Genomic DNA, 15299 nt, shown 5'->3' on the forward strand with positions numbered 1-15299 from the left:
GTCAGGCACTATACTGGGATGGTCTCAACAGAAGGGAAATCCAGAAGTATCTGGTTGTAGACTTGGCCACTCACCTAGCCTAGAACTAAAGGCAATGACAAACTTTATTGCTAGAAGTGTGAGCACTGGAAGATCTTCCCCTCAGGGGATGAAGCCGCTCTGGGAAGAGCAGAAGGTTCCAAGTTCCCACCCTGGCAGCATCTCCAAGATAGGGCTGAGAGAGACGCCTGCCTACAACCTTTGAGAAGCCGCTGCCCATCTGTGAAGACAATACTGAGCTAGATAGACCAATGGTCTGACTCAGTATATGGCAGCTTCCTATGTTGAGATGTGTAATATATCCAGCAGTCACTTGCCTCCATTATGGTCAAATTGGGTAGTCTTTTTCCAATTCAAGTAATAATCTCTTTCATGGTGCTGTTATCAGACAAGTTAAAATCTAAATGTGCTTCCCCAGAGAGGAAACAAACTCTCTTCAAAGAGTTTTTTGACTGCTAGTGACTGCCCACCAAGTGGTAGGAATGTAGATGGACCTGTGGCCATAAAGATAGGCCATAGCCAAGTACAAATATTGTATGCCTACATCTTTGATATTTTGCTTCCAGGGCTGTTAAGCACATCGGTCCTTGCCCCTTGGTTGCTCTGCATGCAAATAGGGTTGAGATGAGGGTGGAAATTGATAAAATGGATACCAATTGAGGGCTTCCTGAGCATTTCCTGGGCAGAAGGGGTATTTGTGGGGCTGTTTCCCAGGTGAATGCTTGTGGCTTCCCCAACCACAGACTCTTGCCCTTCTCTCTCTCTCTCAGTTTTCCAAAGTGACCATGACAATGATCAAAGAAGGCAAGCCATGCTGGCAGTGGCTGCAAGGCAGAAGATCAACAAACCAAACCGACTTGCAGCAGTGTAAGGCAGGATACACAGCTGCGTTCACCTCATAATAAAGAGGAAGAGGACGTGCCCATTTACCTGTTCCTGTGCCCACGTCTGCCTTTCCTCTGGGGTTCTTGACTTGGCCTTGAAGCCTCGGGGCACATCTCCAGCTTGCTTGGACACAAGGGGGATGTTCAAGGATTTGGGCCTCCCTGGAAGTCTGTTGGCCCCGTGGCCAGAGTCTCCCTTTGGACAAGTCTCTGTATAGTCATTGGGCACGTCCTCCATCCCAGCATGCTCTGGGCTCATTTCCGATGTGCTGTTGATGCTGCTCATGCTCATGCTCATCTTAATCTCCGCCACAATCTGGTCAATGTCTTCCTCCTGCTCCTCCAGCTCGACCTCTTCTTTTCCAGAATGGTAAGGAGACATCTCGTGGGAGTTCCCATTCGCTTCTGGAGAGTAATAGCCCTGGTAACTGTCATCGCTTTGGTGACAATACTTTACGTTCTCCTCTTGGTCTTGGATTTCCAGAGAAGCCACCTCGCCTTCCAAAATCTGAACACAACCCTCATGGTAGCTTGCTGCTTCTGTAGCCTCACGTTCCTCGCGGTGCGGTATTTGGTTTTCCACCCACTCCTCTTCCTCTACGGCTTCTTGACACTCATCAGTCTCAACTTGATGCTCTTCGCGAGGAACGTACTCTTCCCCATTGCAGTCCATGCCTTCGAGGTAACTGTCATCTTCCGGGCAGTACCGAATATAATAGGTGATGCCTTCCTCTTCTTCCGGAAGGCCCTCATCGTAGTCTTCCTCTTCAGAAGTATTGTTGACGTAATCGGAGCTGGAGTCTCCATCCCCACTGTGATCATGACACTCGTGTTCCACCAGGGCGGGGCTGCCTTGTCTGACAGGAGTCACCTCTGTTTCCTTCCCTATGTAGTCTTCCAACGGCAGGCTGTTTTCCTCATTCTCGGCTTCCCTGCTGTGTGATGAAGCCGGGCAAGTTCTCACCCGGTGATCCGGCATGCTGGCTGTGGTGCTTTGACATTTCCTGTTGGCCATGGCTGCCTTCTCATATGACAATCATCTCTGAGCAACTGCTGTAGGGAATATTCAACACACACAACAAAATTACCATTTACCAAAGGTCACCAACAGGAATCATGGCAATGCTACTGGAACACTGAAACTGACATTTCTTTAATCAGTCAGAGATGGGGGGGAGGGGGGGAGGTCTTCTAAATCATCCCATCAAAAAAGGCATGCTACCAAGACAGATTTGAAAGTGACACACAAATGACTGCTTTGAAATTGGACTAAGTAATCCAAAAATTAACAAAGGGGGAAAGGTACATTTAAATAGTCTAATCCAATGGTTTTCAGGCTGTGTTCCAGGGAATCCTGGAGTTCCTTAGACCTCAAATGGGTTCCTCAATGCACTGGATGGTAATGGATACCAAAGCCTCCTAGAAAAGAGAGTTTGTTAGCCACAAACAGTCTCCCCCTGCAATCTACCACCAAAGAAGGGTTTGGGGTGCACTGGGGCATACCTCCAAGGCTGCAACTTCAGCCCTCCAGCTGTTGCTGCACTACAGCTCCCATCATCTCTGATTACTGGCCAATGTGGCTAGGGACAATGAGAATTGTAGTTGAACAATAACTGGAGGGCCTGAGTTGTACTGCTGTGGCATACCCAGTTCAGACCTGCTAGACCACACCCCCACCCCCAGTGGTGGTGATGTCCAATCTGAATTCTAGGCCTGTTCCCAGAATGCTTTTCAACATGCAGGATTTTCATGGGAGACAAATCAAAATTGAACAGATGCCTCTGTTCGGTGGCTAGGAGTGCTTTTTATCAGCTTCCGCCGATACATCAGCCAGGCCCATTTCTGGAGGAAAATGACCTTAAAACAGTGGGACATATGCTGGTAACCTCCAGGCTTGACTACTGCTATGCACTCTACATGGGGCTGCCTTTGTACATAGTCCGTAAACTACAGTTGGTGCAGAATGTGGCAGCCTGGTCTCCGGGGATAACCCAAAGAGACCATATAATAACAATTTTAAAAGAACTGGTTGCCGATATGTTTCTGAGTGAAATAAAAGTGCTGGTTATTAGCAATAGCAATAGCACTTACATTTATATACCGCTTTATAGCCGGAGCTCTCTAAGCGGTTTACAATGATTTAGCATATTGCCCCCAACATTCTGGGTATTACCTATGAAGCCTTGAACAGCTTGGGTCCAGGGTATTTTAGAAAGCGCCTCCTTTGTCATGAACCTTCCTGCCTATTAATATCATCTGAGGAGGTCCAGTTACAGCTATCACCAGCTCGTTGGGTGGCTACTTGGGACCAGGCCTTCTATGTGGCTGCCCCAGGACTATGGAATGCGCTCCCCGTGAATCAGAATTTCTCCATCTCTGGCTGATTTTAAAAAGACCCTCAAGACGCACTTGTTTCCTCAGGCTTTTAATTAACGTTATTGATTTTTTTCTCATAATTGTTTTAATCATTCCAACTGGAGGTCCCAAACCACCGAAGGGCGTTCACCTTGGCTCGCTGCCATGGCCTCCCCTCAGCAGAGGGCCGTTATAGAAGGATCCCATTTGCAGAGTGACTATGCCCCTGTGGCTCAGGACAGATTGAAACTACTGAGCAGGCCCTCCTATACTGCTCGTTCTATAGAGACATTCGTGCCTCTCTCATTCTCCCATTGTTAAGCAAGTTCCTGGGACGTCCGAGACAACTCTACAGCTTCTTGTTACTCTCTGACACTAAGCCTGCCATTACATATAGCGTTGCCAGGTACTGTGCAGCTGCAATTAGCATCCATCGGAGGATGATAGGTTGTGAGTCCTTTTAGCCTTAATCTGATTCTCGATGACGCTGGATTGACCTCGCACCTGCCCATGCCTCCCTTCTCATTGTTTTTATTGCTTTTTATTGTTTTTCTTATTGCTTCTTATAATTTTTAATCTGGATTTCTCAGTTTTATTACCATTTTATACTCCCCTTTTTATCTTTTCTGTGCATTTTTATAATAGAAATAGTATTATTTTATCTCCTTTTAGTCGTTTTAGTTTTTTAGTATTAATGTGTATTTATGTCATCATTTTTATCTACTTTAACTTGTCTCTTTTTAAATTGCAATCATCCTTAATTTTAGCCTTTTCATGATATGTATCATCATATAACATGAAACGTTTAACTTGTATTCACTATTAGTCCTTTTAGTACTAATATGTATTCAGCCTCATTTACATGTGATTTTAGGCTGTCTCTGACCGTAATAAAGGTTGATTGGTTGGTTGGTTGGTTGGTTGGTTGGTTTTAATCATTTTATCCTGTTTTTGTATTTTAAAGTATGTACACTGCTCAAGGATGCATGTCAGGTGGAACAGAAATTGGATGGATGGATGGATGGATAGATAGATAGATAGATAGATAATAAATTTGGAGGCCACAAGTTGAATTGCTTCAAAAAGGTAACCGTATCCATTTACCATATTTACCCAAATAGAAGATGACTCTGAATTTAAGACTTTAAAAGTAGAGGTTAGATACAGGTTATATACCTGCAGCATTGACTCAAAAGGGAGAGGACTCTGAATTTAAGATAGCCTCCTGATTTCTAATATCAAAAAACCTGGGGTGGGGTGGGGGGGACGAATATTGGATTCAAGAAAACACAGTCAATGCCACAGCACCCTCCTGCCTTATCATGGATGAGAAATTTACAGAAATCATGTGTTTTGTTTAATAAAGCAAGGCGAATGCCACCTGCTCCAAAGAGATGCTAATGTATTATTTCTGAAGCTCATACATTTGTGTGGCTAGAAGCGGTTTCCTAATCCAGGCAGTCTCAACATATGCATTTCATCTATGTTTCTTGCCCACGCCTCCAGACACCTGTTCATTATGAATGATACTGCTGCTCCAATTGATTAAATTTGCTATGGAGATTGACCTCTCTTGCCCCCACCTACCCAGGTTTTATAGGCCTTAAGACCCTCCCTCTGGAATCTTACTGCAGGGCCCCGACAAGCTGGGAAGGGAGCCCCATGAACCCGCTTGCCTGGGCCCCAGAACCTTTGGTGCTTCCAAGAGATATTCCTCCCCATGAAGATGCAGGCTACGTTTGCTTTCCTTTCATCTGCCATTTATAAACGCGTGCACTCTCTGAATCTCAAGTTAATGGTCCCCTGGGAAATGAATATCCTACAAGAAAGCAGGCAAAACTAGGGAGCAATTAAGCAAATGCATTTTAAAAAGTCAGAAGGGGGAGAAGAGACAAAGCGGAGGAAAGAAGGGAAGGGGTGGGGGACCTGTCCTCATGAAAAAGGGGGAGGAAAGACCAGCTGGCATGACAAATGGCTGCAAGGAGAAAGGGCTCCCTGCAATTTTATTCCGTCTGCATGAAATGAGGGCAGGGAGAAGCTGGTCAGATGGGGAGTAATTCCAGGTTGGAAACAGAAATTGTGAGCGGGGAAGGAGATGGAATCCATGGCCATTACTCAGGGTCAGAATAGCATATTCAACTTCATCTATATTTATATTCCATCCTTCATCCTAAGACCCCAAGAGGGTTAACAACAAAACTCAATAAAACATAAAAACAAGGTAAAACAATAAAAATTAAAAAACATAAAAGCAGAACAAAACAAAGCTATCTATTTATCTATCTCTAAATAATAATAATTGAAATAATAATCAAAATCAAAATAATAATAACTGTCTATGAATATTTTTAATAGAATATTAGATATTTTTATTTTATATTTTTTAATAATTTTAAATTTTAAATTTTAATTAATTCATATTTTTAATAATATGAATATTTTTTTTAAATAGGCAGATGAGAAGAAGAATGTTTTTGTTTGAATTGTTTGATGATTTCCTTTAGGGAGGGTCAACTTCATGTTCATCACCTGAGTGGGGAGAGCCTTAATCTTGCTTCCAAACACAGTTAGCAAAAGGAAATTATGGTGCTTATTGAAGAGACACCTTGTAATGCCTATTACAGTTCAGCCCGTGTCTGGACATCATGGGGCTGCTGAGTGCTTCCTGATCCCCCCACCCACCATAAAAAAGAAAGAGGAGGCGCATAAGGGCACCAAGGCACAGATAAGATGTAGCTGACAAGAGAAAACGCTGACTACTTTATGATGATTATTGACCAGAACCAACAAGCAGATAGCCACCAATAGCAAGATTAGCATTTTAACAAGACAAGACAGAATATATATACTACTCATCAGCTTAAAAATCTATATCTATATTTTTAAATAGATTTTTCTAATAATCATCAAAGTATTTAATCTAAGTAGAAATGCTATACTAAATTTTTTTAGTTATAATTAATATCTTGAATCAACTTTTGCCTGACCTTGCAGATTGTGGCACAGAATTTGGTCACACTAAATGTTGTTGATGCTTTAATTGTAAACCACCCAGAGATCGTTTTATAGGGTGGTATATAAATAAACACAGGTGGCCCTTGTTAACCACGGTCCCTACACCTACGATTCCACAATATCCGCAGTTGGGCCATGTACACCCAGCTTCGTTATCAACTACAAATAGTTAAAATTCACCTGTGGTTCCTATGTGGCTGGAAATAACCTCCAAGGTCATTTCCAGCCACCATTTTGCAGAATGAAGCTATTTTGTGGCTCTTAAAAAAAAAAAAAACTTGCAATTTTTCACAGAAAATTGGCAGAACTGGGGTGGGGGGTATGCCTCCTCCCCACTTTTTAAAGCCTTTTTAATAACCTCCATGAACCTAACCCCCCCCCCTTCCCATTCACTCAATGTCTCATTATCCACAGTTGTAGGTTGGGAGGATGGAACCCCCACAGATAACGAGGGTCACCTGTAAATAAATAAAATATAGAGGATTCAGACCATTGGCCCACCCAGACAAGTACCTCTAGCTGGCGTCACCCTTCTAAGGTTGCAGTCAGAGGTCTTTCCCAGCATCCTATAAGTCAAGGGTTCCCAGCCTTGGGTCCCCAGAAATTGCTGGACTACAACACCCATCATCCCCAGTCGCAATGGCAAACAGCAGGGGAAGATGGGCATTGCAGTCCAACAACGATGGGGAACCAAGCTTGGGCACTCCCACGATAAATGGAGATACCAGGGATTCAAAGCACGTAGTCTAACCCCTGAGCTATGGGACCTGACTCATCTTGTGTGGACACAACCAAGACATTTCACAGTCCCTGATTTGTCATCACCCATGGCATTTGCTCACGCAGATGGAAACGACACTGGAGACCGAAGAGGAACTATTACTTTATCCAAATCTAGCAAGACGACAATGATGGCAACTGCTCTCCAAACAGCAAGACCCAGGTCTTGAGTCTCCCAGACTTCTGGCCCTTCATCTGTGCACAGGGCATGCATACCCAGCATGCTGAAAACAAGACAATGGAGACAGAGGGAATCACACTGAAAGCTCAGGGATAACAGAAGCTTCAACATGTCACTGCTCTGGACACAGCCATTCACCCATCCCCATAATGATGATCTTGGTACTGAGTGTTCCGATTGAATCTGAAGTTAAAAGTGCTGTTTCAGGCTATATTGATTTATCGCTATGGAAATGATTTTTAAAAGGAAGAGACGGCCATGCTTCCTAGCAGAGAATACTAATTAAGCTGCTAGTTACTGTCATAGATAGCAAGCTTTCTCAAACTTCCAAGCCCTTTCATCTTCAAGTTGACAACACTTGTAAATTAATGCCTCCTTTATTTAGCATGTGGTGCCTTTTAAAACTGACATTTGGAAGATGTCTCCTATTTAGGACTGTCACTCTGCTAAAGAAATCTTAGCAAATTATGCATGAGTTTCAGCAGAATGATTGATTAAATGTGCACATGGGTTAAAAAAAAAGACAATTCTGAAGCAAGAGGCATTCTATATGAGAATACAGAGAGGATGCATATTGGTAAGAACATAAGAACAGCCCTGCTGGATCAGGCCCAAGGCCCATCCAGTCCAGCATCTATAGTGGCCCACCAGATACCTCTGAGAAGCCCACAGGAAAGAGGTGAGGGCATGCCCTCTCTCCTGCTATTGCTCCCCTGCAACTTGGATTTAGAGGCATCTTGCCTCTGAGGCTAGAAGTGGCCTATAGCCAGCAGACTAGTAGCCATCGATAGACCTGTCCTTCATGAACCTGTCTAAGCCCCTTTTAAAGCCATCCTAACTAGTGGCCATCACCACATCCCATGGCAGAGAATTCCATAGATTAATTATGTGCTGTGTGAAAAAGTACTACCTTTTATCGGTCCTAAATTTCTTGGCAGTTTCATGGGATGACCCCCAGTTCTGGTGTTATGAGAGAGGGAGAAAAAAATTCTCTCTCTCCACTTTCTCCACACCATGCATGCTTTTATAGACCTCTATAATGTCACCCTGCAGTCGTCTTTTTTTTCTAAACTAAAAAGCCCCCAGTGTTGTAGCCTTGCCTCATAAAGAAAGAGCTCTAGGCCCCTGATCATCTTGGTTGCCCAATTCTGCACCTTCTCCAGTTCTATAATGCCCTTTCTGAGGTATGGTGACCAGAACTGTACACAGTACTCCAATGGTGGCCTCACCATAGTTTTGTTTAAGAGCATAAAGATATTAGCATTTTTATTTTCAATCCCCTTCCTAATTATCCCTAACATGGCATTTGCCTTTTTCACAGCTACCATGCACTGAGTCAACACTTTCAATGAGCTGTCCACACCATGACCCCAAGATCTCTCTCCTGGTCAGTCACCAACAGCCCCATCACAGATTTGCATTCCCCCCCCCTTATATTCCAGTTTAATATTTGTTTTGTTTTAACCGTTCAAAAGTTTCATATTGTTTTTCAAATGTATTGTAAACTGCCTTGAGATTATTTTAATGAAAGGCACTATATAAATCTAATAATGAATGCATTATATATATATATATATATATATATATATATATATATATATATATATATATATATATAAATTTTAAAAAATCTGGAGACCCAAGTTTGAGACTCCGCTGTGCTACAGAGTATTTGGCATCATCATGTTTAGGCTACCTGTGAGTGGCAGGGCGAAGGGGGAGGAAGTCCCGCCCCCGTTGCATCACTCATTCCCGCACCCCGTTGCTCACAGGTCCAACAGGGCTGACCTGAAGTGGGGAAAGCCCTCTCCGTGATGGCAAGTGGACCTGTGACTGCAAGGGTGCTTGGGGACGATGATGCAACGGAGGCGGGACTTCCTTCCCCTCTGCCCCTCCACTCACAGGTCCTGGTGAGTCTTCAGATTAACGGTCTGAAGGAGCCTTTTAATCCTGGCCAGACAGGAAAAGGGCCTTGGGATGCTGTCAACCCAGGAAAGCCATTCCTGGGATCATCAGGAGAGGTCCATCTGCATTTGCCACCAGCTCGTCTGGTGGCTACTCAGGGACAGGCCTTCTCCATTGCTGCCCCGAGGCTTTGGAATGCGCTCCCTAGTGAAATAAGAGCCTCCCCATCTCTGACAATTTCTAAAAAGTCTTTAAAGACGCATCTGTTCACCCAGGCTTTTAACTGATACTGTTTTGATTGTTTTTAATGTTTTAGAATATTGTTTTGAAAATTTTAAATTGTCATATTTTAAATTTCTTGTTTTTGTTTTCAACTAATGTTTTAATGTTGTTTTTATTTTGTTGTAAACCGCCCAGAGACGCAAGTTTTGGGTGGTATAAAAATATGTAAAATAAAAATAAATAAATAAATAATTTTTTGCCAGAAGACGAGCAGTCAACCTCTTGGGTCCATGGAACAGGGGACAAGCACCATCGACATAAAGCAAGCTGGCCCTCATCAAGTGGAAAAAGTTGCCAAGCAAAAAGGCTGGGCTAATCTAGTTAACTCCGCCCCCCCGCCCTGCCCGGCTGCTGTAAGAAATGATTACATGGCAATTAAAAACAACAACTGCATCTCATATTGATCAGCAGCACCTGACACACACTTCCCAAATCCAAAGGAAATCAATGCCTAACTTGTAATGCAGCCCCTTTTGGTCCAGTTTAGACACAGAAACAAGCAGCCATCTCACGTTTCATTACTTCAGCAGAACGGGCCTCCCTGCTTATTCGCATTAGGAAGACGCCCGTGATATGCTGAGCAGGCGTCCCTGCCCAGTTCTTCACCACGTATTGAGCGGCAGTGCTGTGAGCCGCCACAGCTCTTTGAATGAAGGGTGCGTTGTTCCCGTGTGCCTTGTTCAGAGCCAGCCGAGTCAAACCAGGGCTTGACATTTCCCAGGTGCCAGACAGCCATGGCGCCTAAAAATTCAACCATGGCTCCTAGACTAGGATATTCAGAGGCACCAGGGGACAAAATGGGGGGGGGGACAGAAGGGGCAAGGTGTATTTCTGGGTGGGCAAGCTGTGTCCACATGTTAGATATCTGTACAGTCCAGCGTTCGGCCACTTTGGCGGTGGGGGGCATTTACCTTTAAGGAGCAAGGAGGGTGCTTGGGGCAGCAGCGTACCTCCTTGCTGCCCCAGGCAGCATCATACCAGAAGTGACCAGTGAGCGCATGCACATTGGACACTTCCAGTACGGCACTGACCGAGGCGGCAAGGAAGTACACTGCTGGCCCACAGCAGTGATTTTGGCGACAGTGCCAGTGGTGGGGAGAGGGCACCCTCCTTGCTCCTTAAAGGTAACACACACACACACCCCAAAAAACTGGCTGAATGCTGGACCTCCAAACGAGTTCGGCGGTCCAGAAAAGGACCACCAAACCAGTTCAGGACATCCACTAATCTACTTTTCTGTGATGAGTTAAAAAAACCCTGGTGAGTAACTTACCAACATTTATTTACATTTTATATCCCGCTCTTCCTCCAAGGAGCCCAGAGCGGTACACTACATACTTAAGTTTCTCCTCACAACAACCCTGAGAAGTAGGTTAGGCTGAGAGAGAAGTGGCTGGCCCAGAGTCACCCAGCGAGTCTCATGGCTGAATGGGGATTTGAACTCGGGTCTCCCCAGTCCTAGTCCAGCACTCTAACCACTACACCACACTGGCTCACAAACATAGCTCGATAAGTAACATTTTTGTCTGGCTGGTGAACAGAGCCAATATTTCTTGCATCCTGCCTCTGAGGCTGGAGGTGGCCTATAGCCCTCCAGCTCTTAAAGGCATCCAGGTTGTTGGCTGTCACCACATCTCGTGGCAGAGAATTCCACAAGCTGATTATGCGTTGGGTGAAAAGGTACTTCCCTTTGTTGGTCCTAAATTTCCTGGCAATCAATTTCATGGCATGTGAGAGGGAACATAGGAACATAGGAAACTGCCATATACTGAGTCAGACCATTGGTCTATCTAGCTCAGTATTGTCTTCACAGACTGGCAGCGGCTTCTCCAAGGTTGCAGGCAGGAATCCCTCTCAGCCCTATCTTGGAGAAGCCAGAGAGGGAACCTGAAACCTTCTGCTCTTCCCAGAGCAGCTCCATCCCTTAAGGGGAAGATCTTCCAGTGCTCACACATCAAGTCTCCCATTCATATGCAACCAGGGCAGACCCTGCTTAGCTATGGGGACAAGTCATGCTTGCTACCACAAGACCAGCTCTCCTCTCCAGGGGGAGAAGCATTTCTCTCTATCCACTTTCTCCACACCATGCATGATTTTATAGACCTCTATCATGTCTCCCCGCAGTTATCTTTTTTCTAAACTAAAAAGCCCCAGGTGTTGTAGCCTTGCCTCATAAGGAAGGTGCTCCAGGCCCCTGATCATCTTGGTTGCCCTCTTCTGCACCTTTCCCAGTTCTACAATGTCCTTGCAAGAGTATTGAGCTAGTGAGATGCAACCCCTCAATGTCGCAGAGCTAATCGGCACAATATTAGTCTTGTGGCCAAGCACACGAGTCTGAATATCAGCCACGGTTTCCCCAGATGGTTCATTAGCTTTGCTGCTGCAACACCCAACCACAAGGCCTCCAACACAACATCACCATTTCTGTTTAACCCTTTCGGTCCCATGTCTTACAAAGAGAAGGGACACAGCAATCCTGCCCTCCTCCTCACATCCAGATATCGAGCTGAATGCACCTCCTGGTACCTCATTCCATATCGATCGGCCTCTGATGAAGTGCAAACCCCATAAACCATCGGGTCAGCAGGAAGCTGCTAGCAGAAATGTAGTAAAAACCATTTTAAAGCAGAGTTTCAAATAAAACGCTCTTTGGAAAGATAGATGGTTTTATTTTAAATATTGTGCAATGTTTGCTAGATTCAGTTATAGATAATAAGCAGTTATTAAACTGAGGCAATTGCTTTCTCGGTTACATCCTAAATATATCATAATTAATTGAGTCAGCTAAATTCATACACACACATTTATATATTCCGGGGTGGGGTGGGGATGGGGTGTTCACACACTCCCCAAAAAATCAAGCTGCAGTAAAAGAGGGATATTAAAAGAGTTGTTATATTCTAGTAATCATGCCTGTAATATGCTAAGGAAAAACAGTAAATCTACTTTCTTAGCAGTTTCCCCGAGGATTACACTCATTTGCATATTTAACCACATACAGTGGTAAGACAATTTGCACAAAGCATGCATGAACACGGGACATGCTGGGGCACAGCTGGAGGAGATAATCATTCACTCTTCTGTTGCCACCTGTGAAGTTTCCGGTGGTTATTCGAAGGATACTTTGGAGAGCGTCACCAGAGAGAGCTAACAGAAATGCACACGCGCCTACAGAGAGAAAGATCTAAGGGCCTCCTTCTGCAAGCATGCCAATTTTCACCTGCTGGGAAAGGGCAGCCTTTAAGGTGACCTCCCCCAAACTCCAATTACCCGCCCCCCAAACACACACAAATCGAAACATCATGAACAAGCCTTTGAATTGCAACGGGTTTACACACAATGAAATCGGTTACAAATTCGCTGGTGTCCTTCCAATTTGCCTTTTGATTTCAGGACTGCTAGAGCACTCACGAGAAAATACTCCCGGCGTATCAGTGCAATAGGGGCCGGTTTGGTTGGCACTTCCTTCAATCGGCCCTCCTTGTGCGAGAGGGACGTGTGCTCTCTGTGAACATGCGAAAGTCCCCACCTGAACTGGCCCAGTTCCAGAAGAGGGTTACCTCCTCAGCTGCTGCCCACAAGAACCAGGCTCTGAGATGGGGAAACTGCCTCTAAAATTCCCATCCGTGTGGCTGCCCTGATATGCTGAGTGCAGGGCAGGCCCATCTGCTAGGCAGAGCTCGGCAGTCACCTGGGACACCCATTCCTGGGGCAGGGGGCACATCAACAGCACCACTGCCAATTATTCTCTCCCTCCCTCTTGAAATGCACCCCTGAAGTCCTGTACAGAGGTGTAAGGATGTAAGATGGAATACTGCATCCCGAAAGGGCCTCCACATCCTGCATCCCAACATACAGCGCCTTCTTTGCTCATTGGACTTCAGCTCCCAATTAGGGGTGTGCACACACAGTTCGTGCACTCCCAGGGACAGTGGGAGGGGGTGCCTTGAAAAGAGCAGGAAGGCGCTCCTGATCTGCTCCTCCCCACCCTGCAGCTCCCCACTCCTGCCCGGAGGCTTGGTTTCTCAAGAGATGTGTGTGGACTGCAGCACGGATTCCTGCAGCCTCAATTGGCATCAGCACGCGCATGGCTGGGGTGCATGTGCGCCAGCCATGGGAGTGGTATGCTGACTGCCCCGGGCATGTGTGTGCCCATCGGGACTGCAGGAATCAGCGCTGCAGTCTGCACGCATCTCTTGAAAAACCGAGCGCTGGCAAGAGGAAAGGGGCAGGGCAAGGCAGGACAGGTAAGGAGCTCCTTACCTGCTCTTTTAAAGGCACTGCCCCACCCAGCAGCCGGGCCGGTTCGAACACCTTCCTTTGGGAAGTGCCGAACTGGCTCGTGCACATCCCGACTCCCAATGAACAGCTAGTCTTAGAAGCTGCACTTCCTCTCCTGAATAGGAATTGCCTGCCTCAGTATCCCTTGCCAGAAAGAAAAGGCCTCAGGCTAGAGTTCCAAATTAGTAGCAGCATCTTTCCATCTCCGAAGGGTTAGCTTTTTGCCCCCATCATAGACTGGGATCTCTCTCCCACCATATCCTCAAACCAACGCAGGCTGGTCACCCAGCCTCGCGAATGAGCAGTCTGCACGGCTCATGTGCAAGCCGGGGTGCGGCACCTCTCCGCTGGGGAGTGGGTACCAACATCAAGAAAAGTCGCCTTCCATTTCTCACTCAGGCCCATGAAGAGCAGATCGCTCTGCTCTGGCTGCCTGCTGATCAGCGTCTCCCCCAACCCTGGGGTCCTAATGCTGAGCTCTGCTGTCTTTAATACAGTGACTGCTCCAGTGGTCGGTCACTTACAACCCGCCAGTGAAAGATCGATGCCCAACTGAACCCCACGCACAGAGGAAACCTGCCGCAAGCAAGGGACAGAAGGTAAAGAGAGGATCATTCACACATGGACTTGCCTTCTTGGAATCCCGCCTAGTGCCAGAGGAATGTGGCAGCCCTCTATCTCTAGCTTAGCCTGGCCTCAATGGCCTTTTCTCTTGCCTTGCCTTCTGGGTGGCATAGAAAACGGTGCAGACCCCAGCTCCTGTAACGCATTGACTGGGATTAAACTATGCTCCTCTTTTGCTCTGAAGAAGTCTAGAAATCTGCAGACTTCCCAGCCCCCTCCCTCCGCCCACGTCATATAGGTGGCGATTTTGTCCATGCACATACCTTTACATTTCTCAATTATGTCTATGGCTCTACGCTAAGGCTGATCCATGCATTTTCACGTTTTGTAATTACCAATCTTAATTGTCTCACCAGCTCTTCTAAGGATTAAGCTACTTATCTGAATTAACATGTCGAGAAACCGAGTTATTGCAGCAGAGCTGACTGATCTTGGAGCTCATCTTGATTTTCTTAACAGCCAGTAACATAACATTGCAGAGGAACCCTCATTGAAGAGGTAAACACTTCTGAGCATCCGAGATTAAAACCATCCAGAAAGGCAGTACAAGTCCTATGGAATTCAGTGGGACCTCTGCATAAACACCATTACTGGCCTACTCTCCTTAAGGAAAGTACATTTCTGAGATCACCCAGCTTTATACGTCCCTATCAAATTTGCAATGCCTGGACCAATTTGAACCAAATTTAGTACAGTTGTAAGGACACATAGGGACTCCTCAATGGTACAGTTTGTGATGACGTCATCCACCCCAATTCAAGATGGTGGACACATGGCTTGAACTGGAAGTGGGCTACCTTGTGAACCGCCTAACCAATCTGAACCAAATTTGGTACAGCTGTAGGGACACACAGAGACACATTCAAAGGTGTAGTTTGTGATTACACCATCCACCACCATTCAAGACAGTGCATGCATGAACATCTGAGGCACAAGTGGGCTAACCTGTGAAG

General features: G+C 45.7%; 1 protein-coding gene across 5 annotated transcripts in view; it reads right to left on the bottom strand.

The window, feature by feature from the left end:
- APBA2 (amyloid beta precursor protein binding family A member 2) overlaps positions 1 to 15299 on the bottom strand; it is a 162756-nt gene that overhangs the window by 67749 nt on the left and 79708 nt on the right. For 4 of the 5 annotated variants that reach the window (XM_053273175.1, XM_053273171.1, XM_053273173.1 and 1 more), the window contains exon 2: positions 970 to 1976. In XM_053273175.1, the coding sequence (XP_053129150.1) occupies positions 970 to 1938 (969 nt within the window). In that variant the 5' untranslated portion in view covers positions 1939 to 1976. The remainder of the gene's footprint in view (positions 1 to 969; positions 1977 to 15299) is intronic. The other variant, XM_053273174.1, reaches the window with a different exon arrangement.

Source organism: Hemicordylus capensis, chromosome 10 (genome assembly GCF_027244095.1).
Source record: "Hemicordylus capensis ecotype Gifberg chromosome 10, rHemCap1.1.pri, whole genome shotgun sequence".
NCBI lineage: Eukaryota > Metazoa > Chordata > Lepidosauria > Squamata > Cordylidae > Hemicordylus > Hemicordylus capensis.